This window comes from Erythrolamprus reginae, chromosome 12 (genome assembly GCF_031021105.1).
Source record: "Erythrolamprus reginae isolate rEryReg1 chromosome 12, rEryReg1.hap1, whole genome shotgun sequence".
In the NCBI taxonomy this organism is placed as follows: Eukaryota; Metazoa; Chordata; class Lepidosauria; order Squamata; family Dipsadidae; genus Erythrolamprus; species Erythrolamprus reginae.
Window position 1 is genome coordinate 27,394,041 of NC_091961.1, and position 25,659 is coordinate 27,419,699.

General features: G+C 44.1%; 1 protein-coding gene across 5 annotated transcripts in view; it reads right to left on the reverse strand.

Moving 5' to 3' along the window:
* LOC139174663 (opioid-binding protein/cell adhesion molecule homolog) overlaps window positions 1-25,659 on the reverse strand; it is a 532,821-nt gene that overhangs the window by 402,724 nt on the left and 104,438 nt on the right. For 3 of the 5 annotated variants that reach the window (XM_070765162.1, XM_070765161.1, XM_070765160.1), the window contains exon 2: window positions 21,613-21,697. In XM_070765162.1, the coding sequence (XP_070621263.1) occupies window positions 21,613-21,656 (44 nt within the window). In that variant the 5' untranslated portion in view covers window positions 21,657-21,697. Of the gene's footprint in view, window positions 1-21,612; window positions 21,780-25,659 lie in introns of those variants that run through there. The other 2 variants (XM_070765159.1, XM_070765158.1) reach the window with 1 other exon arrangement.

The following is a 25,659-nucleotide window of genomic DNA, read 5'->3' on the forward strand; positions in this document are numbered from 1 at the left end:
CCTCTGTGGGGCCTCTCTAAGAATCTCCTGGGAGGAAACAGGGCCTCCGCCCTCCCTGTGGTTTCCCCAATTGCACACATTGTTTGCTTTTTCGTTGATTCCTATGGGAAAAATTGCTTCTTTTTACAAACTTTTCTATTTAAGAACCTGGTCACAGAACGAATTAGGTTCATAAGTAGAGGTACCACTGGACCTTCCATCTGTATTACAATACAATAAGTTTTTTTTCCCCCACCTTACAAGAATTCATTTCTTCACAACACTGCCTTTTAAATGTATGGTGTTGATGTTTGTACTTATAAGGAGAGGAGGAAAAATGTTTGAATGGCCAGCGTCTATCACGAAAAGCTGCCAAAATCCAAACGGAATCAAGATTGGTTTATAAAACTGGGAGGGAGAAGAGGGAAAGAAGGATGGATGGGGGAAAGGGAATTGTATGCTGGGTAGAGCAGCCATTCATCAGCCAAGCATGATAAAGGCATATATAATGACAGCTGTTGGGATTGTCAACAATTTATGGCTTTATTTAAGAAATAAATAGATCATTTTGAAGGGTTCTGAAAAAGTTTTTGGGAATAAACTTAAACGCAGTCCAGGGGAAAGCTTGAGGTCTTCTGCTGCCTTCACCCCTGTTGCATGCATAGAAGTTCTGACTTGTTCTGGCTTTTTAAAAACTGCGTAGAGTTCTCTGAAAGCTGATTTGGCTGATGTGAATGTATTCAATCAAAGACATTACCAAAAAGAAAAAGAGAAATACAAAAGAGCCTGAAATTTCATTGTCCGGCTTCTAATTATGCAGTTTCTACTGTACTTGGAACGGCAAACCACTCTCGTTTCACAGCAAAATTAGAATGTACATTAGATCTACCTAGCAAACAACTCTACTTACAAACTTTTCTAGATAAGAACCAGGGGTTCAAGTTTTTATTGCCTCTTCTCAAGAACCATTTTTCACTTACAAACCCGAGCCTCCGAAACTGTAACTGGAAAAGGCAGGGAGAAGCCTACATGGGGCCTCTCTAGGAATCTCCTGGGAGGAAACAGGGCCAGAAAAGGTGGGGAGAAGCCTACGTGGGGCCTCTCTAGGAATCGACCAGGAGGAAACAGGGCCGGAAAAGGCAGGAAGAAACCTACATGGGGCTTCTCTAGGAATCTCCTGGGAGGAAAGAGAGCCGGAAAAGGCAGGGAGAAGCCTCTGTGAAGCCTCTGTAGGAATCTCCTGGGAGGAATCAGGGCCAGAAAAGGTGGGGAGAAGCCTACGTGGGGCCTCTCTAGGAATCTCCTGGGAGGAAACAGGGTCGGAAAAGGCAGGGAGAAGCCTCTGTGACGCCTCTCTAGGAATCTCCTGGGAGGAAACAGGGCCAAAAAAGGTGGGGAGAAGCCTACGTGGGGCCTCTCTAGGAATCTCCTGGGAGGAAACAGGGCTGGAAAAGGCGGGGAGAAGCCTCCGTGGGGCCTATCTAGGAATCTCCTGGGTGGAAACAGGGCCTCCACCCTCCCTGTGGTTTCCCCAATTGCACATATTATTTGCTTTTACATTGATTCCTATGGGAAAAATGGCTTCTTCTTACAAACTTTTCTACTTAAGAACCTGGTCACGGAATGAATTAAGTTTGTAAGTAGAAGTAGAGCCAGGTCCTTTACTCACAGATTCTGAAGAGGACGAACCGTCTGAGCATCATAGACCCGTGTGGCTATCAGAGGAGTCGGATAGGAAGGGATGGAGACTGAGGCTTCTGCACAGAAGATCTCAAGAGGAGAGGAAGATTGTGGATCCTATTTTAGATGCATGGGTGAGAAGAATGTGTGGGAGACAAGAGCAGTTACGCAGACGTAGAGTACTGCTATGTGCAGTGTGTAATCACAGTGTGATTAAAAAGGAAGGAGACCGGGAGATTCACTTTGCAGGAAATCAATGTTTCTAACTATGAGAGAGAAAGAAAAAGTTCAGAGTCCCCCCCGCCCTCAAATATTGGTGCAGTCTTAAAATATATATATATAGTTTTGAGAGGTCTGTGAGTATTTCTGCTTCAGCCAAGTTAAAAGTTTTAAGTTACAACTCTGTTTTGGAACAGTCCTTATCAGTTTTGCTACTCGCTTTGGAATTTTGACAATCGATGGACATTCTTTGCTTTAATTTGTGGTTTTCAACAAGTTTGCTTGTACAATAGATTATTATACTTCCCAACTCTGTGTCTGAGTATTAATTGGGATTTAATTGCTGGCTGGTCCTCAAGTCAGACAGAACAATAGTAATGAGCCATGGTGGGGTAATGGTTCGAATGCGGTATTGCAGGCTAACTCACTGCCCACTGCCAAGAGTTCAATTCAGGTTGGCTTAAGGTTAACTCAGCCTTCCATCCTTATAAGGTGGGAAAAATGAGAATCCAGTTTGTTGGCGGCAAGATGTTGACTCTGTAAACGCCTTAGAAAGGGGTATAAAGTACTGTGAAGTGGTATATATGTCTAAGTGCTATTTCTAAGTGCTAAAGGAAGGAGGGAGGGAAGAAAGGAAGGGAAAGGAAGGAGGGAGGGAAGGGAGGGAGGGAGGGAGGAAGGGAGGGAGGGAGGGAGGGAGGGAGGAAGGAAGGAAGGAAGGAAGGAAGGAAGGAAGGGCCGTGGTGACACAGTGGTTAGAATGCAGTACTGCAGGCTAACTCTGCCGACTTCCAGCAGTTCAATCCTGATCATAGAAACATAGAAACATAGAAGTCTGACGACAGAAAAAGACCTCATGGTCCATCTAGTCTGCCCTTATACTATTTTCTGTATTTTATCTTAGGATGGATCTATGTTTATCCCAGGCATGTTTAAATTCAGTTACTGTGGATTTATCTACCACGTCTGCTGGAAGTTTGTTCCAAGGATCTACTACTCTTTCAGTAAAATAATATTTTTTTCATGTTGCTTTTGATCTTTCCCCCAACTAACTTCAGATTGTGTCCCCTTGTTCTTGTGTTCACTTTCCTATTAAAAACACTTCCCTCCTGGGCCTTATTTAACCCTTTAATATATTTAAATGTTTTGATCATGTCCCCCCTTTTCCTTCTGTCTTCCAGACTATACAGATTGAGTTCATGAAGTCTTTCCTGATACGTTTTATGCTTAAGACCTTCCACCATTCTTGTAGCCTGTCTTTGGACCCATTCAATTTTGTCAATATCTTTTTGTAGGGGAGGTCTCCAGAACTGAACACAGTATTCCAAATGTGGTCTCACCAGCATTCTATATAGCGGGATCATAATCTCCCTCTTCCTGCTTGTTATACCTCTAGCTATGCAGCCAAGCATCCTACTTGCTTTCCCTACCACCTGACTGCACTGTTCACCCATTTTGAGACTGTCAGAAATCACTACCCCTAAATCCTTTTCTTCTGAAGTATTTGCTAACACAGAACTGCCAATACAATACTCAGATTGAGGATTCCTTTTCCCCAAGTGCATTATTTTGCATTTGGAAACATTAAACTGCAGTTTCCATTGCTTTGACCATTTATCTAGTAAAGCTAAATCATTTACCATATTACAGACGCCTCCAGGAATATCAACCCTATTGCACACTTTAGAATCATTGGCAAATAGGCAAACCTTCCCTACCAAACCTTCCCCTATGTCACTCACAAACATATTAAAAAGAATAGGACCCAGAACAGACCCTTGTGGCACACCGCTTGTAACCTGGCTCTGCTCAGAATACTCGCCGTTACATCTCTGTCCCCTTTACCTAGTTTAAATGATCAACTCAAGGTTCCTTCCATCATTCTTTAGCACTTAACAATAGCAGTTAAAACTGAACCAGAGAGATATTTCTTCCAACGGCAAGGTACATAACAAAAGACTACATTCTACCTTACACCTAAAAACGTTCTTTCTCCTTGGAAATTGACTTTGTAGAAAACCTGGAATGAAAGTCAAACGTCAGGACAAGCTCTCTTTTAATATCTCCTGCTTAAGAGTTTTAATAAGTCCTGCACACACTGTTTTCTTTTTTAAATGGGAGTACTGATTCATCCAGGACATTTATCAGAAAATAGGATCTATCCCTGGTTAATTGAGAAGGTTGCAGCTTTTTGTAATTAAGGAATAAAGCCTCCTTACCAAAGCATATTGCAAACGTTTGCTGGCATTTTTTTAAAAAAAATCTTCCTTAGAACTTTTTATCTGTAGGGAGATCTCCAGAGAACCCTTTTTAAGGCAATTCTGTGATCAGGATACTTTTTGGGGGTGCAGAGACCCATTCCTCTGCAGAATGAAGAAAGTAGCAGTAGCATTTGGACTTATATACCGCTTCATAGTGCTCTTACAGCCCTCTCTAAGCGGTTTACAGAATCAGCATATTGCCTGGGATGGGCTATGTGCCAGAATGGTGGGAACACCGTTCCAGAGGCGACAATGGAGCATGTAGGTTAGCTCCATTGCTGCCAATGGTGCAATTCTGGTAAAAATTACTGGGTTTTTTGCTGCCGCCCACATGCGAAAGCAAAGAAACCAGCAATTTTTCGGGCCGGAAGGATGCCCATGTATGAGATTTTCGCTGCTGCACATGCACAGCAACCGAATCTCGCTCCGGCGCCTAGAGCAGCAGCTGGAGCCAGCAGCAAAAGCCGCCTGCTCAATGCCAAGGACAGGTACCCTAACTCTAACCCAAACCTTTGACATGAGTGACGTCAAGTTGGCCACCTTTAAGCCAGTCACATGGCCTTTAAGCCAGCCCCGATCACCTGATCATCAAGCCACTCCCACTTGGTCACATGGCCAGCAAGCCACACCCACAAAATAAGCCACACCCACATTGTGGAAGTAAATGTTTTTGTAGCCCTTCGCTGGAACAGTTCCCCTTTTACTTTATGTCTTAATAAGTTTGACAGATTGGGCTGCATAGGAGGAGTCTACGTTGCCTCCTGAGACAGACATCCCAAATAATGAGGTAGAAAGAGTGTCTGCGGTACAACGGGTGCAAGTCTTTTCCAACACAAAAGTTAAGGGGAGAAGGTGTTGATTGGAGAAAGGAGGCAATAAGATCTACAGATTTTTAAGCCTTCCATCTGGACCAAGGGAAGGTTTACACCTTTTTAATGAGGTGCAAATTTTCACACAATCAACGCTTACTGATTCCAGGAGATATAACATTGTTTTTCCTGGCTCCGGTGCAATTATTTCTGGATTATAAGTGGTGATACAGATCGATCTGGCGGTCCCTCAAAATATCATTATTATTTTAATTTTCACTTCCGTAGAATTTTATTTTAAGAAAGGAGAGAGAAAGTTGCGAGTGAGGGTGAACCTTTTTTTCCCCAGATGCTGAAAGAACAGGCAGGCAGTGCTTACACCCATAATTTAAAACCTGGGGGAGGCAAAAACACTGCCCCCCGCCACCCCGGAGGCCCACTGGAGGCCAGAAATTGCCTTTTTCCCAACTTCTGGTGGGAAGGCTCATGTTTTGGCCTCTCCAGACTCCAAAGTCTTCCCTGGAGTCAGGGGAGAGTAAAAACATGAATAGAATAGAATAGAATAGAATAGAATAGAATAGAATGGAATGGAGTGGAGTGGAGTGGAATGGAATGGAATGGAATAGAATAGAATAGAATTCTTCATTGGCCAAGTGTGATAGGATACACAAGGAATCTGTCTTGGTGCATATGCTCTCAGCGTACATTTAAAAAAAGAGACCTTTGTCAAGAATCATGTGGTACAACACTTAATGATTGTCATGGGGGTCAAATAAGCAATGAAGATATTGCTAAAAATCTTAGGATACAAGCAACAAGTTACAGTCATACAGTCCTAAGTGGGAAGAAAAGGATGATAGGGATGATGAGAAAAACTAGTAGAAATAGAAGTGCAGACTTAGTGAAAAGTCTGACAGTGTTGAGGGAATTATTTGTTTAGCGTAGTGATGGCGTTAGGGAAAAAACTGTTCTTGTGTCTAGTTGTCCTGGTGTGCAGTGCTCTGTAGCAAAGTTTTGAGGGTAGGAGTTGAAACAGTTTGTGTCCAGGATGCGAGGGGTCAGTAAATATTTTCTTCACCCTCTTTTTGACTCGTGCAGTATACAGGTCCTCAGTGGAAGGCAGGTTGGCAGCCATAGTTTTTTCTGCACATCCTCCACCATTCTTCCCACAGGCTCTCTGGAAGCCAAAAATGCCCTCCCAGAGCCTCTGTGCGATCCAAAAATCAGCTGGCCGGCACACACATGCACATTGGAACTGAGCCGTGGCAACGGCTTCCATGCCAACAGATATGGCTCTGCATGCGACCTGTGGCACCCGTGCCATAGGTTCGCCATCACTGCCTTAGGGAAGCTTACAGTAAGGAAGGAGGGAAGGAAGGAAGGAGAGGAAGGAAGGAGAGAAAAGAGAGGAAGAGAGAGAGGAAGAATGAAGGAAGGGGAGGAAGAGAGAGAAAGAGAGAGGAATAGAGAGGGGGAAGGAAGGAAGGAAAGAAAGAGAGAGAAAGAGAGAGGGAGAGGAAGAAGGAAGGAGAGGAAGAGCGAGAAAGAGAGAGGGAAGGAAGGAAGGAGAGAAAGATAGAGAGAGAAGGAAGGAAGGAGAGGAAGAGAGAGAAAAAGAGAGGAAAAGAGAGAGGGAGGAAAGGAAGGAAGGAAAGAGAAAGAGAGAGGGAGAGAAAGAAGGAAGAATGAAGAGTGAGAGAGAGAAAGAGAGATAGAGAGGGAAGAAAGATATAGATAGAGAGGAGAGGAAAGGAGAGGAAGAGAGAGAAATTCCCATCCAACTTGAGCTTGGGGCCTCTTCTTTCCTCTCAAATTATTTAATGAAATCAAAATGCTGTACACAAACTTCAGCTGTGAATTGTCTCTTGACCTAGCTACACAATCTGGAGTTTGTTCTTGCATGCAGTGATACTAATCACTTTATAGCTTACAGGCTCTTGAATTCTGATCTGGTATCTACCCTAACGTGGATGTTTTTGAATCTATGCAATTCAACACGCTGAGGTTTGGGCAAAAAGAGAGAACAAATAGGAAATGATAGCAACCCAAGAATTCAAAAGGTTTTAAAGAAATTATAGGGAAGAAAATAGATCTAAGCACATATACTTATAGGCTTCCTATAATTGGTTTCCATGATGAGTTATAGGGGAGGGGATGAATTATTTTCCTTCCAAAGATACAAGATAGTTCAATGGAAAAGAGAGGGAACGTTGGCGCTAGCTCTGATATTTAACATTCCCAAAGATAATTATATTTTTTTTCTGAATACAGAGAATGTGTGTAGGCTGTTAGGGAGGAAGCAAAATACAGTATTGGAAGGCACTCAAAAAAAATTGCAGAGTCTTAATTGAACTTATATTTTCCCAGAAAGATACCTGGATCAAGACAAACCTGATGGGGGATGGAGGAAGACGATTAGGATAGAATTGCTCAGTATATCTCTTGTTGCTTACAAGATTATAACTTACGAGATCATACCCTTCATGGCACCAGACCAGGGTATCTGCAAGACCGCCTTCTGTCGCAGGAATCCCGTCTTTGGACCCGTTCAATTTTGTCAATATCTTTTTGTAGGTGAGGTCTCTGATATCCTGGTCTGAGGCAGGTTGGTTAGCTGCTTTGGCTATCTGGGTGGCTAGCTTCTGCAAAACATTACTCCAGCAGGCTATGGGCCCAGACTAGCCAAGATTAAGTCCAGACTGAAGGTCCTGTGTTCGAGTGTCCCAGTGTTCCTGAGCTGGAGAAGGATTGAGAAGAAAACCAGGTTGGCAGAAACCTATCTAACCCATCAATTCTGCTTTAACTGAGTCACCTTTCCGGCTATTCAGTTGCCTGAACTCAAGAATCAGGCAGTAGATTTGGAAAGATAACTTGGATAAGAGATTTGGCAAGTAGAAGCCCAAGGATATTTGGCCGCAAGTTATCATGGAACGGAGTCAAAGAGCCGAGCCAGATGTAATGGCTGAAAGCAAAGTGATTGCAAAGGAGGGCAGGAAATGCAGAAGTGGGGAATGGAACGAGAAGAGGAGGAGGAGGAGGAGACTAAAAATAAACATGAAGGATTAAAAGGCAGTGAGTGCTTGCAAAGTAGAGATAAGGCATCAGTACAAGAGCATAATCAGGAAACTGGGAGAGATTTAGGAGAGAAAACATTGGCAACTCTTCTACTCTTCCACTCCTCTTCCACTGACTACCAGAAAGCAGCAATGTTATAAAAGAATCCCACTGAAGGAAGGGTGTTAGATTGCACAGGAACGAGGAGGCGAAATGTAGGAGCAGTTCAGCACCTTTATTTCTCTGTAGCTAAAAGTAATATTTAATGCTGGCAAACTGCAGGGAAGCCGCTTTTAAGGGCTTCCCTGAAGCTGGCTGGCCAGTGACAGCAGTTTATTTTCCCCGCTGCTAGGCTAGCCAATCAGTGGCAACTATGCAAATCTGTGCTATGTACAACCGTACAGCCACTCTACTAAAGTGTGTGGGAGTCCCCCTCGACAACAGTTAGGAGTAGCCTGCCCTTGGAGCCCTAGAATTGAATCTGCACCGCCGCTCTGCCTAGGACAGTAATTTGTTTGTTTGTCTGTCTGTCTGTCTGTCTGTCTGTTTGTTTGTTTATGTATTTATTTTTTTACTTACTTACTTGCTTGCTTGCTTGCTTGCTTGCTTGCTTGCTTGCTTGCTTGCTTGCTTGCTTGCTTGCTCGCTCGCTCACTCATTCATTCAATTTTTTTACGCCGCCCTTCTCCTTAGACTCAGGGCAGCTTACAAAATGTTATAGCAATAGCACTTTTTTAACAGAGCCAGCCTATTGCCCCCACAATCCGGGTCCTCATTTTACCCACCTCAGAAGGATGGAAGGCTGAGTCAATCTTGAGCCTGTGATGAGATTTGAACCGCTGACCTTCAGATCTACAGTCAGCTTCAGTGGCCTGCAGTACAGCACTCTACATTATTTTTGATATGTAGATTACTGCTTTCTTAATGTCGCCAGTATATTTATTATTCCTTATAATAATGATGCTGCTCCATGCAAACTAGAGCTGCTACAGAAAAACTATATGCATTTTTTGAAATCAGAACAAGAAAATGATTCAGGAAATTACAAGGTCAATTGCGATGATTACATTTTTTTGTGGACCCGTGTAATCTACTGAAGGAATCATAGCTTCCATCTGGGAAAAAAATCAGAGGAAGAAAGGAGAAAGCACCATTTTCATCCCTCCTGTTTATATGCCTATTTCTCAGACTTTGCAAACTGTATGTCTTCTTTCCAAGTTATGGGTGGAGAAAAAGAGACCATCTGCGTGTGAAAATAAAGTATCAGAGTTGGCCATCTGCTGGCAAAAAGATAAGACTGCAGTCCTGAAACCAATCCAGGTGAGGTGCCTTCAAAAGCCTGGAGCCGCAAAATGAAAAATAAAAATAAAAATTGCTATTGGTAGCAACGGCCTTGTTTCCGAGATGGCGGAGAGGAAGAAAAAAATGATTTGTTTGGTTTTGCAGAAAAAGAAGGCATAATGTGTCCCTTGAGGTTATGAATCCGTTGTAGGTAATGCAATGTTTTTCTTTCATTCTAACAGTGGTAATATGCTTGTAGAATTCCTGTGCTGTTTATAACAGTTGTATACCATACTACTCAAGGAGAAGAAAGACAGGGGTGTGGGTGTGTGTCAGATTATTGCTGCTCTGAGTCTGCTTCGAAATGAAAGGCAAATAAATACAATGACTGACTGACTGACTGACTGACTGACTGACTGACTGACTGACTGAATGAACGAACACATACATACATACATACATACATACATACATACATACATACATACATACATACATACAGTGTTGACTTCCTTGGGATAAATGTGGTATGTGTGCAGAACACCTACCCCAGTGGTTCTCAACCTTTCTAATGCCACGACCCCTTAATACAGTTCCTCATGTTGTGGTGACCCCCAACCATAAGTCTAGCCCCAATTCTCCCAACAGAGCTTTAAAATGATTGACAGGACGGTCAGAGGGACACTCCAGGGGAAGAGCCTTCTCTGTGGCGGCCCCAGCCCTCTGGAATCAACTCCCCCCAGGGATTAGAACTGCCCCCACCCTCCTTGCCTTTCGAAAGCTCCTGAAGACCCACCTATGTCGCCAGGCATCGGGAAACTGATATAGCCCTAGCTATTATGGTTTTATGTATGGTCTGTTAGGTTGTGTGATTGTTTTCTTTGTATAACAAGGATTTTAAATTGTTTTTTAACATTAGATTTGTATATGGTGTATTGTTGTTGTGAGCCAGTCCGAGTTCTTGGAGAGGGGCGGCATGCAAATCTAATAAATTATTATTATTATTATTATTATTATTATTATTATTATTATTATTATTATTGTTATTGTTATTGTTGTCATTGTTGTTGTCACCGTTGTTGTTGTTGTTGTTGTTGTTGTTGTTATTATTATTATTATTATTATTATTATTATTATTATTATTATTATTATAGAAACATAGAAACATAGAAGACTGACAGCAGAAAAAGACCTCATGGTCCATCTAGTCTGCCCTTATACTATTTCCTGTATTTCATCTTACAATGGATCTATGTTTATCCCAGGCATGTTTAAATTCAGTTACTGTGGATTTATCTACCATCTATTATTATTATTATTATTATTATTATTATTATTATTATTATTATTATTATTATTATTATTATTATTATTATTTTTGCCTGATTGGTTGGATTGTAAAAATATGTTCCAAGGCTCCAGAACTGAAGCTTTTGTTCCAAACACCAGGGGAAATTTGTCTTTATCCCTTAGTCTTAGGCAACCCCTGTGAAACGGTCATTCGACCCCCAAAGGGGTCTCGATCCCCAGGCTCAGAACCACTGTCCTACCCCGTTCATGAAAGACTTGTCGAACCAATTGACCAAAGGCAAGATATTTACCAAGCTAGATTTGAGAGAAGCATGCTATCACATCCGAATCAGGGAGGGGGACGAATGTAAAAACTGCATTCAATTTCCCACTGGTCAGCTTCCAATTCAAGGTGATGCCTTTTGGACCGCAGGGAACCAGTGAGAAGCTGCATGGAATATGGCCTGGTGTGTTATAGCATCAAGACATTATAGAGAGAAGATCTTTAAGTTACTTTAACTCTAGGAGAGGCTGAAACCCACTTCAATGCTGAGAGCCACTCTGAAAAGTATCTTTGAAAAGTGGCTACTGATCCAATGGCAGTTCACAAACCTTTTCTTTTTAATTGTGTTTCTTTTTTTTTCCCCTGAAAAGATTGCTCCAAAGGCTCTCAATCTAATGGGTTGGATGCTGGATTTTATTTGATTTTCCTCATCTACAGCATAACAGAATGCAAGAGTTGGAAGGGACCCTGGAGGTCTTTCCTGCTTGGGCAGGAAACCCTACATCACTTCAGACAAAGGGTTATCCAACATCTTCTTTAAAAAATTCCAGTGTTGGAGCATTTACAACTTCTGCAGGCAAGCTGTTCCACGGATTAATTGTTCCAACTATCAATAAATTTCTCCTGATTCTAAGTTGCTTCTCTCCTTGATTAGTTTCCACCCATTGCTTCTTGTTCTACCCTCAGGTGCTTTGGAGAATAGTTGACTCCTTCTTCTTTGTGGCAGCCCCTGAGATATTGGAATACAGTAGTCGCCCACTATACCGCGCTTCACCTACTGCGGCTTCACTTCATCGCGGGTTTTCAAGAAATATTAATGATAAAAATCATTCGCAGATCTTCGCTGGTTCGCGGGTTTCTGAGGAAGTCGATCGGCAGATTTAAACAGCCCGCCGAACTCGATCGGCAGGTTTTTCAAAAAAAATATATCTAAAATTGTAAATACTGTATTTAAATACTGTATCTAAAATAAATACTGTGTGGGAAGGGTTTATAAACACTTAAAACAATGAAAGCTTACCAAACAATTACAATATAAATACTTAAATAAGTACTATCAGTCGATAAATTCCCCATCGCGGATTTCACCTATCGCGGCCGGGTCTGGAACGTAACACCAGCGATAGGTGAGGGACTACTGTACTGCTATCATAGAAACATAGAACCATAGAAGTCTGACGGCAGAAAAAGACCTCATGGTCCATCTAGTCTGCCCTTATACTATTTTCTGTATTTTATCTTAGGATGGATATATGTTTATCCCAGGCATGTTTAAATTCAGTTACTGTGGATTTATCTACCACATCTGCTGGAAGTTTGTTCCAAGGATCTACTACTCTTTCAGTAAAATAATATTTTCTCATGTTGCTTTTGATCTTTCCCCCAACTAACTTCAGATTGTGTCCCCTTGTTCTTGTGTTCACTTTCCAATTAAAAACACTTCCCTCCTGGACCTTATTTAACCCTTTAATATATTTAAATGTTTCGATCATGTCCCCCCTTTTCCTTCTGTCCTCCAGACTCTACAGATTGAGTTCATGAAGTCTTTCTTGATACGTTTTATGCTTAAGACCTTCCACCCTTCTTGTAGCCCGTCTTTGGACCCGTTCAATTTTGTCAATATCTTTTTGACGGTGAGGTCTCCAGAACTGAACACAGTATTCTAAATGTGGTCTCACCAGCATTCTATATAGTGGGATCATAATCTCCCTCTTCCTGCTTGTTATACCTCTAGCTATGCAGCCAAGCATCCTACTTGCTTGTCTGCCCTGGTCCTTCTTTTCAATAAACTAGCCATGCCCAGCTCCTGCAGTCGTTCTTTATATGTTTTAAACCAATAGCATTTAGACTTATATACCGCTTCATAGTGCTTCTACAGCCCTCTCTAAGCAATTTACAGACTCAGCATATTGCCCCCAATAATCTGGGTCCTCTTTTTATCCACCTTGGAAGGATGGAAGGGTGAGTCAACCTTTTAGCCTCCTGTCCCCTAATCATAACAATAACAATAACAAGAGAGTTGGAAGGGACCTTGGAGGTCTTCTAGTCCAACCCCCTGCTTAGGCAGGAAACCCTACACTACTTCAGACAGATGGTTATCCAACATCTTCTTAAAAACTTCCAGTGTTGGAGCATTCATTCATTCATTCATTCATTCATTCATTCATTCATTCATTCATTCATTCACCTAATTATTTATTAGATTTGTATGCCGCCCCTTTCCGTGGACTCGGGGTGGCTCACAACACAATAAAACAATTCATAACAAATCTAATAATATACAATTTAAAATTTAAAATAGTTAAAAAACCCCATTTTTAAGCAGACATACCCACAAACATACCATACATAAATTATATAGGGGGGAGATGTTTCAATTCCCCCATGCCTGACAACAAAGGTGGGTTTTGAGAAGTTTACGAAAGGCAAGGAGGGTAGGGGCAGTTCTAATCTCTGGGGGGAGCTGGTTCCAGAGAGTCGGGGCCGCCACAGAGAAGGCTCTTTACAACTTTACAACTTTTATCTTTACAACTTTTGGAGGCTTTGTTGCTCTTCTCTGCACTCTTTTTCTAGAGTCTTTTTCACAGCGTGGCAATCCAAACGGGATGCAGTTTTCCAAGTGTGGCCTTACCAAGCCACTACAAAGTGGTATTAACACATCATGTGACCGTGATTTTATCCCTCTAGCCTAGAACTGCATTAGCTTTTAACCCAACACAGTCCTGGGTTGCCTTGTAATCTTTTAAGTAAGATCCCTTCTTTTCTTCTACGTGTGTACAATTCAGGTATCCTCAGACGACGCTAAGCTCAGGTGCGCAATTGTTTGGTTTTTGTCTCGGCTATTTACAAGCCATTGTTTCTAAGTCGACCGTTTAGGATTTAGCGAATCGACTGAACCCCGCCGGTCGCGGTTTATTCAATAAACCACGGTTTGACATCTATTTAAATCCAGGTGCGTTTTGAAGCGCTGAGCCATTCTTACAATAATTCTGATAATGGTCGGGTTTTTTTAAAGAAAAAAAATGAAGTGGCCGCATGTTGTTGCATATCGAAGAAATGCAACAACCTTCCCTCTCCTCTTCCAGAGCAGCTATATGAAAATGGGGAAGAAGGGGGAAAGGACCCCCACACAAACACAACTGTTGTAACTATTCAAGGGTAGTCAAAAGTACTCGGGAAGCAATGGTTTGCACAGGGGGCTGCTCGAAATTTCAAAGCGCCTCTTTGCACAGCCTGAGTGAATAAAGCAAGCAGACAATTCTTCCTTATTGAGGTTTTTCCTTCCACAGCTCTATGCAAATAGCTTTTCTTCTACCTCTCGACAGGTTCAGCTGCGTGACTTCAGAGGCAAGAACTAAAATCTGTTTGGCAGAAATAATAGATGGTATCTGTGTATAGGTTCGAAGCCAAGGAGTCTCTATCAAATTACCTTTAGCTCTCATTTCTGTTTCTCTCTCTCCTTCTCTCTTTCTCTCTCTCTCTCTGACTCCTCTCCTCTCTCTTCTCTCTTTCCCTCTCTGTATTTCTTCTCTGTCTTTTTTCTTCTCTCTCTCTGTCTTTCTCCTCTCTCTCTCTCTGTGCATTTCTATTACCCTCTCTATTTTCTCTCTGTGTGTCTTCTCTCTGTGTCTTTCTCTTCTCTCTATCTTCTCTCTATATATCTCCCTCTCTCTTTCTCTGTCTTTCTCTTTTCTCTCTCTTCTCTCTCTTTCTCTGCTCTCTGTCTTTCTCTTCTCTGTTTGTTTGTCTCTTCTCTTCCCTCTCTCTTTCTTTCTCTCTCTCCCTTTCTCTTTCTCTTCTCTCTCTCTCTCTCTGTATTTCTTCTCCATCTGTCTGTCTTTTCTCTTCTCTCTCTCTGTATATGTGTGGGTGTGTCTTGTCTGTCTATCTGTCTATCTGTGTTTTCTCTTATCCCTTCTATCTTCTCTTTCTTTGTGTATCTTCTCTCTGTCTTTCTCTTCTCTGTATGACTCCTCCCTCCCCCCCTCTTTCTTTCTTTCTTTCCTTCTTTCTCTCCTTCTCTCTCCCTCTCCTTTGTCTGTATATCTCTTTCCTCTATTTTCTGTCTTTCTCTTCTCTGTCTGTCTGTCTCTTCTCTGTATGTCTCCCCCCTCCCCCCTCTTTCTTTCTTTTTTTCTTTCTTTCTTTCTTTCTTTCTCTCCTTCTCTCTCCCTCTCCTTTGTCTGTCTTTCTCTTTCCTCCATTTTCTGTCTTTCTCTTCTCTGTCTGTCTGTCTCTTCTCTTCCCTCTCTCTCTCCATTTCCTTCTCCCTTAAACACACAAACAAACAAACAAACAAACAAGCACACACACACAGAGAGAGAGAGAGAGAGAGAGAGAAAGACCCATGTAATCTGTCTCCAGCTTAAATGGCCAGCTTGTTAATAGTTGCTTTCTACATAACTGAAAAATCAATGAAGGAAACCGTTGTTTTAGAGAGACACAGAGAGAGAATGGACTGCAGTTCAGTTCTAAACTCCCTACACATCCACCATGGTTGGGCTACCCATCTCTCTCTTTCTCTCATTGCCTCTCCATCTGCCCTGGCTTCAAAACTTTAATCATCTTCCCTCCGGCTACGTCAAGAAAAGGAATAGTTCGTACCAGACCCTTGGAAGAGTCCATGGAGAAGATGGCTCCCCCCAATGAATAGTGGTGTGTGATTTGTCTGCCTACCCCAATGGGTCCTTCTGTCCAAGGGGGAAAAGGGGGGAGATAAATGATGAGCTAGCAGCTGGGAGGACCAACAAATGGGCCATTGAGAAAGGGAGCGGGGCCTCCCACAGCTCTTGGTCTCCTCTTATCTTCCAAAATTTGCATCCATTTAAGAAACTGCAATGGGCATTTCCAAAATTTGAGTCTACTTTCACGGATTCAGAAGCTTCATTCCTTCAACACACTTAACCCGCTTACACAATTGACCTCCTTGGGGGGTTTAGACAATACAGTACATTAAAATGAAAAACAGAACAGATAGAGAAACATAGAAGTCTGACGGCAGAAAAAGACCTCATGGTCCATCTAGTCTGCCCTAATACCATTTCCTGTATTTTATCTTACAATGGATCTATGTTTATCCCAGGCATGTTTCAATTCAGTTACTGTGGATTTACCAACCACGTCTGCTGGAAGTTTGTTCCAAGGATCTACTACTCTTTCAGTAAAATAATATTTTCTCACGTTGCTTTTGATCTTTCCCCCAACTAACCTCAGATTGTGCCCCTTGTTCTTGTGTTCACTTTCCTATTAAAAACACTTCCCTCCTGAACCTTATTTAACCCTTTAAAATATTTAAATGTTTCGATCATGTCCCCCCTTTTCCTTCTGTCCTCCAGACTATCATTCATTCATTCATTCATTCATTCAATTTTTATGCCGCCCTTCTCCTTAGACTCAGGGCGGCTTACAACATGTTAGCAATAGCACTTTTTAACAGAGCCAGGCTATTGCCCCCACAATCCGGGTCCTCATTTTACCCACCTCGAAAGGATGGAAGGCTGAGTCAACCTTGAGCCGGTGATGAGATTTGAACCGCTGACCTTCAGATCTACAAGTCAGCTTCAGTGGCCTGCAGTACAGCACTCTACCTGCTGCGCCACCCCGGCTCATTGTCTATACAGATTGAGTTCATAAAGTCTTTCCTGATAAGTTTGATGCTTAAGACCTTCCACCATTCTTGTAGCCTGTCTTTGGAGCCGTTCAATTTTATCAATATCTTTTTGTTGGTGAATTCTCCAGAACTGTCTCCAGCTTAACTGTCTCCAGATGGGCTAGATTCACAAAATACACCTCGTTCAACAACAACAAACCAATAGTAAAAGAGGGCTTCCTCTTTGTCCGCAATCCTGGTTTACACATCTCCCTTAACATCCCAAACACAAAAATGGACACAAATGGACAACAGAAGCAATCTAATAACCCTTGGGGAAAAGGTGGATTCATTGTACCAAAGTAATTTCATACCACTCTGGACTCTCCTTACAGATTCTCAAGAGAGGTCCACTCCACAGTTGGGAAACAGAGGTGCTAAGATTAATTCATCTGTTGAAGTGTGTCCTGCTACCACAACCAAACTCAGTTGTAGCATTACCAACGTATGTCTCCTTTCCTAATCTTGGAAACCTTGACTTGAAAGACACCCGGAAATAGGCCCATAAACAAAATATAATGAAGAACAAAGTCAAATGATGAACGTGACTTGTTGTTCTTGAATTTTTGGTCATCGCTGATGAGAGAGCAAGAGCCTACAACATAGTTGACCTCACCTGTCTTAAGGATCTAATGCCTAGGATCCTCTCTAATAGGTTGGCTGACAATCCTACTTGTGATTCCTCACCTTATTCAGAAAATAGCTACAGTCGAAGAGGTGCAACAATTAGTGTTAAATCCATTTAGGGGGTGTGAGTGTGTGCATGTAATTTGAGTTTACTGGTGCCAATTGAAGAGTCTCTTCCTTTTGATAAACCATCTGTAGAGTATAGGAAGCTGCTTATATTTGTCCTCATTTGTCCACGCCGAAATAAATTCCTGAGTCCAGTGGACCTTCTGGTTAAATCAATCTCTCTTTCTCTCTTTCTCTCTTTCTTTCTCTCCCCCCTCTCTCTCCCGTTCTCTCTTTCCCATTCTTTCTGTGATATTTAAGTTTACTGGTGGCAGTTGAATGGTTTCTTCCTTTTGATAAACTATCAGTAGAGTATTGCTTATATTTGTCTTCACTTGTTCATGCAGAAATAAATTTCTGAGTCCAGTGGACCTTACATCTGGTTAAATCAGTCTCTCCCTCCCCCTCTCTCTCCCTCCCCCTCTCTCTCCCTCCCCCTCTTTCTCCCCCTTCCTCCCTCTCCCCCCCCTCCCCTTCTTTGTGCAATATGTAAGTTTACTGGTGACAATTGAATTTCTTTCTTTCTTTCTTTCTTTCATTCATTCTTTCATTCATTCATTCATTCATTCATTCATTCATTCATTCATTCATTAGATTTGTATGCCGCCCCTCTCCGTAGACTCGGGGCGGCTCACAATACAATAAAACAGTTCATGACAAATCTAATAATTTACAATTTAAAATATTTTAAAAACCCCATTTTTAAGCAGACATGCATACAAACATACCATACATAAATTCTATAGGCCCGGGGGAGATATCTCAGTTCCCCCATGCCTGACGACAAAGGTGGGTTTTGAGGAGTTTACGAAAGGCAAGGAGGATAGGGGCAGTTCTAATCTCTGGGGGTAGCTGGTTCCAGAGAGTTGGGGCCGCCACAGAGAAGGCTCTTCCCCTGGGGCCCGCCAACTGACATTGTTTAGTTGACAGGACCTGGAGAAGGCCCACTCTGTGGGACCTAATCAGTCGCTGGGATGGTTTTTTCCTTTTGATAAACCATCAGTAGAGTACAAAAAGCTGCTTATATTTGTCCTCATTTGTCCACGCAGAAATAAATTCCGGAGTCCAGTGGACCTTACTTCTGGTTAAATCAGTCTCCCTCCCTCCCTCCCTCCCTCTTTCTCTCTCTCTCTCTCTCTCTCCTTCCCCTTCTTTGTGTCATATTTAAGTTTACTGTTGGCAATTGAATGATCACTCCCTTCAATAGTTGTCCTCATTTGCCCATGAAAGCTCACGAGAAGATTTGGGGTGCCACCTATTGCACAGGGCTATCATTGGGTGGGGAGGTAGTGGAAATGGAAAGGCATATCCAAAGAGATCTTTCAGAAAATTTATCTTTACAACTGGAAAAAAAAGCAAAGCGTAAGACGTTGCATGATGAGAAATGGCCGATGGACATGTCTGGCTAGAACTGACAAAAAGCCCACAGCTCCTAAAATCACTGCAGAGCTCAATAGACACATACAGAACCCAGTTTCCACAAAAACTGTTCGAAGGGAGCTTCACAAATCTGATGATTTCATGATTTTTCAAGGGGTTTCCATTTTTTTGTCCACCCCCTGTAGGTCAATGGCTCACGTGCCAGCAGATATGGCTCTGCGTGCCACCTGTGGCACCCATGCCATAGGTTCGGCATCACTGTTCTAGATGATGAGTCTAGCCCAGAGGCCTCCAAACTTACCAACTTGTGGACTTGTGGACTTATGGACTTCAGCTCCAGCTGGCTGGAGAATTCTGGGAGTTGACATCCACCAGTCTTAAAGTTTCCAAGTTTGAAGACCTCTTGTCTAGTCCAGTGGTTACCAACATAGATCCCAAACCCAAGCCATTGCCAGCTGCTTTTATGATTTCCAGCACACACATGTCTGCCATTAAGGTAGTCTTTGCAGGTGCCGGAGCACCAAAAATGGGTCATTTTTCGGGCCCAAAACAGACTGAAAACAGCCCAAAACAAGCATGTGCGTCACCCAACTGATCTTTGGGTTTCTGATTCTCTAACCCATGGACATGTGTTCTGTTTTGGGCACTTGGTGCCGTAAAGATTCACCATCATTGCTCTAGACCAGTAATGGCGAACCTATGGCACAGGTGCCACAGGTGGCACACAAAGCCATATCTGCTGGCACGCAAGGTGTTGCCCTAGCTCAGCTCCAACATGCATGTGTGTGCTGGCCAGTTGATTTTTCGCTTGCACGGAGGCTCTGGGAGGGTGTTTCTGGCTTCCAGAGATCCTCCAGGGGAGGGGAGGATATTTTTATCCTCCTCCGGCTCCAGGGAAGCCTTTGGAGCCTGGGGAGGGCGAAACACAAGCCTACTGGGCCCACCAAAAGTTGGGAAACAGGCTGTTGTTGTTTTTTATTTATTTATTTATTTACTTACTTACTTACTTACTTACTTACTTACTTACTTACTTACTCACTCACTCACTCACTCACTCACTCACTCATTCATTCATTCATTCAATTTTTATGCCGCCCTTCTCCTTAGACTCCGGGCGGCTTGCAACATGTTAGCAATAGCACTTTTTTAACAGAGCTAGGCTATTGCCCCCACAATCTGGGTCCTCATTTTACCCACCTCGGAAGGATGGAAGGCTGAGTCAACTTTGATCCGGTGATGAGATTTGAACCGCTGACCTTCAGATCTACAGTCAGCTTCAGTGGCCTGCAGTGCAGCACTCTACCTGCTGCGCCACCCCGGCTTTTTGGTCTCCGGGAGGCGGAGAAGCTGTTTTTGCCCTCCCCAGGCATTGAATTATGGGTGTGCGCGATAGCACACTTACACACTCTTTCGGCACCCGAGGAATGAAAGGTTCGCCATCGCTGCTCTAAACCTTAGCCACACTTTTTAATACAGGATATGTATAGACAAGACTCGAAGAATTATATGTCACTGGGAAAAGGGGGGGAGGATATCAGAATTTTAGAGATGCTTAGGTGGGACATGGCCAAAAAAATGTTGGGAACCACCCGTTTAGCCCATTGCTCCTTGCAAGCTCGCAGGTGCTTTGGGAGATCTCATTAGAGCAATAATCTACCTATATTTTCCTTTGCAGAAGTCCCATGCTTGTACATTTACTCAGAGAAAGTTTTCTGCATGGTTGATCCCCACCCACCCACAACCACTCACACCCACACCCACAGTGAAAGGTTTATGCACCCTTTTAGATCTCTTTCTCAGCCAAGAAGTGCAAAATAAAAACCGTGTGCGAGAGAAGAGGGAACAAGCCTATAGGAATTCATCCGAGCTGCTCCAGGAGTCAAAGACTGGCTTGATATTAACAGATGGGTGCAGAAAAAACACTGCTCAAAAAAATTAAAGGGAACCCTTAAACAACACAATATAACTCCCGGTAAATCAAACTTCTGTGAAATCAAACTGTCCTCTTAGGAAGCAACACCGATTGACAATCAATTTCGCCTGCTGTTGTGCCCATTCAACTTTGTACAGAACGAAGTATTCAATGAGAATATTTCATTCATTCAGATCTAGGATGTGTTCTTTGAGTGTTCCCTTTATTTTTTTTTGAGCAATCGATGCAATCTTGGGAGAGACATCAAAATACTCCCAACCCCCCCCCCCCCCAGTTAGAACCAGAAACAGGAATTGGGGAGCAGGGAGAGAGGAGAGGAAGAGTATAAGTGCAGGGGAGACCTTACTTTTCTCACCCATCAGTTCACAAATATGCCCCCCCACCCCAAGACATCATCCTTGCTCAGGTTGGCACTCAACCCATCTCCAGAACTTATTTTAAATTAAATTAAATTTAATTTATTCGATTTCTGGGCCACAAATCTGGGCAGCGTACAATCAATAACACGATCATATAATATAAATATAATATAGAAAATATAAATCATTAAAAAGCATGTAACTCGTTAAAGGTATCCACAAACTCAGCAAGCAGACTGCACAACGCCCCATCCTTTTAAAACCACAAGCAGGAAAGTCCTCACCCTTCTCTCTCGTCTCATGCTGCTCTCGTTTTTAAGTGCCACTACGGCTGCAACAATCACGTTCCTTTGCAAGCAATAACAACAAGCGTCTTCAACAAGACCACAGCAGCCTGGAAAGGTCTTGCAACGTCCCCACCCCGCACCCCTCCGAGGCAACGGTTTTTGCAACCTCGCCGGAATATGCCTCTCCAAACCAGCCAAGCAAGCAAGCAACTCCATGCTCGGGTACCACATCGCAAGTCCGCGGTTGGGCAGCGCAACTATCAGAAGCTCCTGCTGCCTTGGGACAATGGAAGAGGTCCGTTTCCAACTGATTCCCGGCGGCTCCCAGAGTGAAAAACGCGCCCTCCCCCCACACCCCCAACAGCAAGAGACCCCCGAGGTTATCCAGAGTAGCCCCGAAGCAATCTGCTCCTACCTGAGGGTGGCGCTCTCTCCTTGCTTGACCGTCACGTTGTCCATGGCCTTGGGGAAGGTGGCATCACCGCTGCGCACCGGCACTCCTGCGGGCACAAGGAAGAGGAGCCTCAGACACACGACTACCAGGCACCGCCAGGGCAAAACCAAGCACCCCCCGACCCCCATCCTTTGGGGATACCCAGACGTCCCTCCAGGCTAAGGTAGACTGCGCCGGGAGCGGCGGGGCGGCGGCGGCGAGCGCGGTGCCAAAGCAAAGCCCGAGGCGCTTCTCCGAGGCGAAGGGCTGAGGATGCTCGACAGTTAGCGGGGCGCTCGGGAGAAATCCAGCTCCGGAGAGGCGGAGCGTCCGATGCCAGGCGCCGGGAGGGGGGGGGGGGGGCGAGGCGGCTGCAGAAGGAGCCGGACGTCCCAGGACAAGCGGGCAGCTCCAAACTATCCTCCTCGGTCCAGGTTCCCCCAAAAAACGGACTAAGCGGCTGCAAGGCTCCGGCGGCAAAACTTTGCGCACCACCCCGGAAGAGGGCGAGTCAGTCCACGCCGCAGGCGAGGTGTAAGCGGGGCGCTTCGAGAAGCGGAGTCCAAGGAAACGGGAGGCGCCCCGGCGGCTGGGGCTTCTTTCCCACCGCTTGCGCGCCCGCGCTCCCGGGTTCTCCAGCCGCCCTGCGGTCTCGGTTCTCCTCCGGCTGTCCGGCTCCGCTGCTGGGAAAGGCTGCTGGGAAGCGGCAGTGCCAGCCGACGGCGGCTGCTTAAGGCGAGAGGCGGGCGGGCGGGAGAGGCGGGCAGGAGGATGCTGCCGCCGCCGCCGCTTCTGGCATCCCCCGCGCGCCTCTCGCCCCGCTCGCCGGGCGCCTCGGCTCCGCGGTCCCTCCCGCGCGCGCCCACCGACGGGTTGTCATGGCAGCGTCTCCATCGCTGACCACACGACGCGGGCTGCCCGGGACAGCCACAGCGACCGGGCAGACTTGGCACAGGCAAGCGCCCGGCGCGAAGGACAACTGCCGGAGCGGCGGGAACGGCGGCGGCGGCGGTGGGAGCGCGCGCTCTCCTTCCCTCCCACGCGCGTTAACCCAACCGGTGCCGCGGTCGGGGGCTCGCGTCGCGGAGGGGGAGGGGTGGAACCCTGCAGGAGACGTCCACACAGGCTCCGACTCCCTCCAAGGGGAGCCACCCACCCACACCCCTACCCCGCTGTGCGCGGGTTCCCCGCCAGGTGCGACCCCTGGCCGGGACCTGGAAGTGGGATGCTCATCCCAGCTTTTTTTCCTTAGGACTCCGCATCTTGGAAGAGGGCTGGGCGAGGGAGAAAGGAGCGCCGGTGGGGGATTGGTTCGTAGGGGGAGAAGGAAGGAAGGAAGGGAGAGAGGGAGGGAGGGACCGAGAGAAATAAAAAGAAAGATAAAGAAAGAGAGAGAGAAAGGAAAGAAAGAGAGAAAGAAAGAGAGAGAGAGAAAGAGAGAGAGAAAGGAAAGAAAGAAAGAGAGAAAGAAAGAAAGAGGGAGAGAAGGAAGGAAGGAAGGTAAAAGAAAGAGAGAGAATAGAAAGAAGAAAGAAAGAGAGAGAGAGAAAAAGGAAAGAGAGAGAGAGAGAGAAAGAAAGAAAGAGGGAGAGAAAGAAGGAAGGTAAAAGAAACAGAGAGAGAATAGAAAGAAAGAAAGACAGAAAGAAAGAAGAGAAAAGAAAAGAAAGAGAAGCAAGAGAAGAGAGGAGAGAGAGAGTGTGTTGAGGGAGGGAGAGGGGGCAGATTTCCTTCCTTTTCCTCCCTTCCTCCCCCCTTCCTTTTCCTTCCTCCCTCCCTCCCTCCACCAGGAAAAATTTGAAAATTGCAGGATACCAATTATTTAGGATATTAACTACCTGTTTTTAACCGGATATTAATAGGATATTAATAGGATATTGCCTCTTGAGAAAGCACCTTTGGGGCAACCATGAGTCTTTCTTAGCAAGACTGCCAATCTGCTTAGACCTGGCCAGGTTATTTCAGCTTCCTTCTTCCATTTCAGCTGCTCGGCCCCGTGATTTCCTGGTTGCTGTTGTTTTTATTTTTCCTCATTCCTCCCTTTCTAGATATTTTATTTATTCCATTTACTTATTTAATTTTTCAAACATGTACAAGATAACAGAAGATCCTCCACTCCTCCGCTGCCAACAGAATACCTTATTCCACCAGACGTGAAATACTGCAATTAGACAACTTACAACTATGTCGCCTCCGATCTGATCTAACTGTAGTTCATAAAATCATACACCAAAATGTCCTTCCTGTTAACGACTACTTCACCTTCAACCACAGCAATACACGAGCACGTAATAATAAAAAATTATTTCTGACACCAAAGACCAATTCCTTGTGTGTCCAATCACACTTGGCCAATAAAGAATTATGTTCTGTTCTGTTCTGTTCTGTTTGTTATGTTGTGTTGTGTTGTGTTATGTTATGTTATGTTATGTTATGTTTGTTGTGTTGTGTTGTGTTATGTTATGTTTGTACAAACTACTATCCTTTATGTGTTTGACAAATAAATAAATAAAAAATAAAAAATAAACAAGGACATGAACACAGGAAATGAGAACAAGTAAATGCCCTCATCCCCTCGAGGTTCGACTGCTGTACATGGGGCTACCTTTGAAGAGTGTTCAGAAACTTCAGATCGTACAGAATGCAGCCGCGAGAGCAATCATGGGCTTTCCCAAATATGCCCATGTTACTCCAACACTCCGCAGTCTGCATTGGTTGCCAATCGATTTCCGGTCACAATTCAAAGTGTTGGTCATTACTTATAAAGCCCTTCATGGCACCAGACCAGGATATCTGCGAGACCGCCTTCTGCCGCACGAATCCCAGCAACCAGTTAGGTCCCACAGAGTTGGTCTTCTCCAGGTCCCGTCGACTAAACAATGTCGTCTGGTGGGACCCAGGGGAAGAGCCTTCTCTGTGGAGGCTCTGACCCTCTGGAATCAGCTCCCTCCAGAGATTAGAACTGCCCCCACCCTCCTTGCCTTTTGTAAACTCCTTAAAACCCACCTCTGTCGTCAAGCGTGGGGGAACTGAGACATCTCCCCCCTGCCTATGTAGTTTTTATGCATGATATGACTGTATTTATGTTTTTTATATTGGGGCTCCTTGCTTTTTAGACTTTTTAAATGTTATTTTTATTGTTATTTTAGATTCTAATTATTAGATTTGTCATTATGTACTGTTTTTATCACTGTTGTGAGCCGCCCCGAGTCTATGGAGAGGGGCAGCATACAAATCTAATAAATAGAATAGAATAGAATAGAATTTTTATTGGCCAAGTGTGATTGGACACACAAGGAATTTGTCTTGGTGCATATGCTCTCAGCGTACATCATGTGGTACAACACTTAATGATTGTCATAGGGGTCAAATAAGCAATGAAGAAGCAATATTAATAAAAATCTTAGGATATAAGCAATAATAATAATAATAATAATAATAATAATAATAATAATAATAATAATAATAAATGGAGACAGTAGGAAAGGGATGGTAGGCATGATGGTGCGCTTATGCACACCTCTTCTTAGGAATTTTTCTCCTTCCAACTATCAACTAACCAAGCCTGGAGTTACTAGTTTCTAAGTCCAGATAAGTCAGTCGGATAGTTCCACCTGCTGAGCTGCAGGAGGAATGTTAATGGAACACTCTACTCAGCCTGGGCTTTCAAGACCTTCATAATAAAAAGGAGTTGTGTATTCTACGGGGGAAACAAGGCAACCCCAGCAAGATTTAATAGAGGCGCCTATTATTGGATCGTTCAAGATTAAGGCGTGCAGGGTTGGAATCTCACCACATTATTGGAAAACCTAAAGCAAGACCCGTGAATTCCTCGTGTCGCTTAAATAGATGCAAACGATTTGCAAAAGCCATGGTTTCCCCCCTTTTTCTTGTGGCTCGGGGTAAAATTTTCTTGCCTGAATACCAATTCTTGTCCAGCAAAGCTTCCAATTACAGAGTTTGCCGAGACAGCACACTGTTGCAGTCTGCACAAACAAAAGGAAACACATACACACCCGCCCTTTCCCA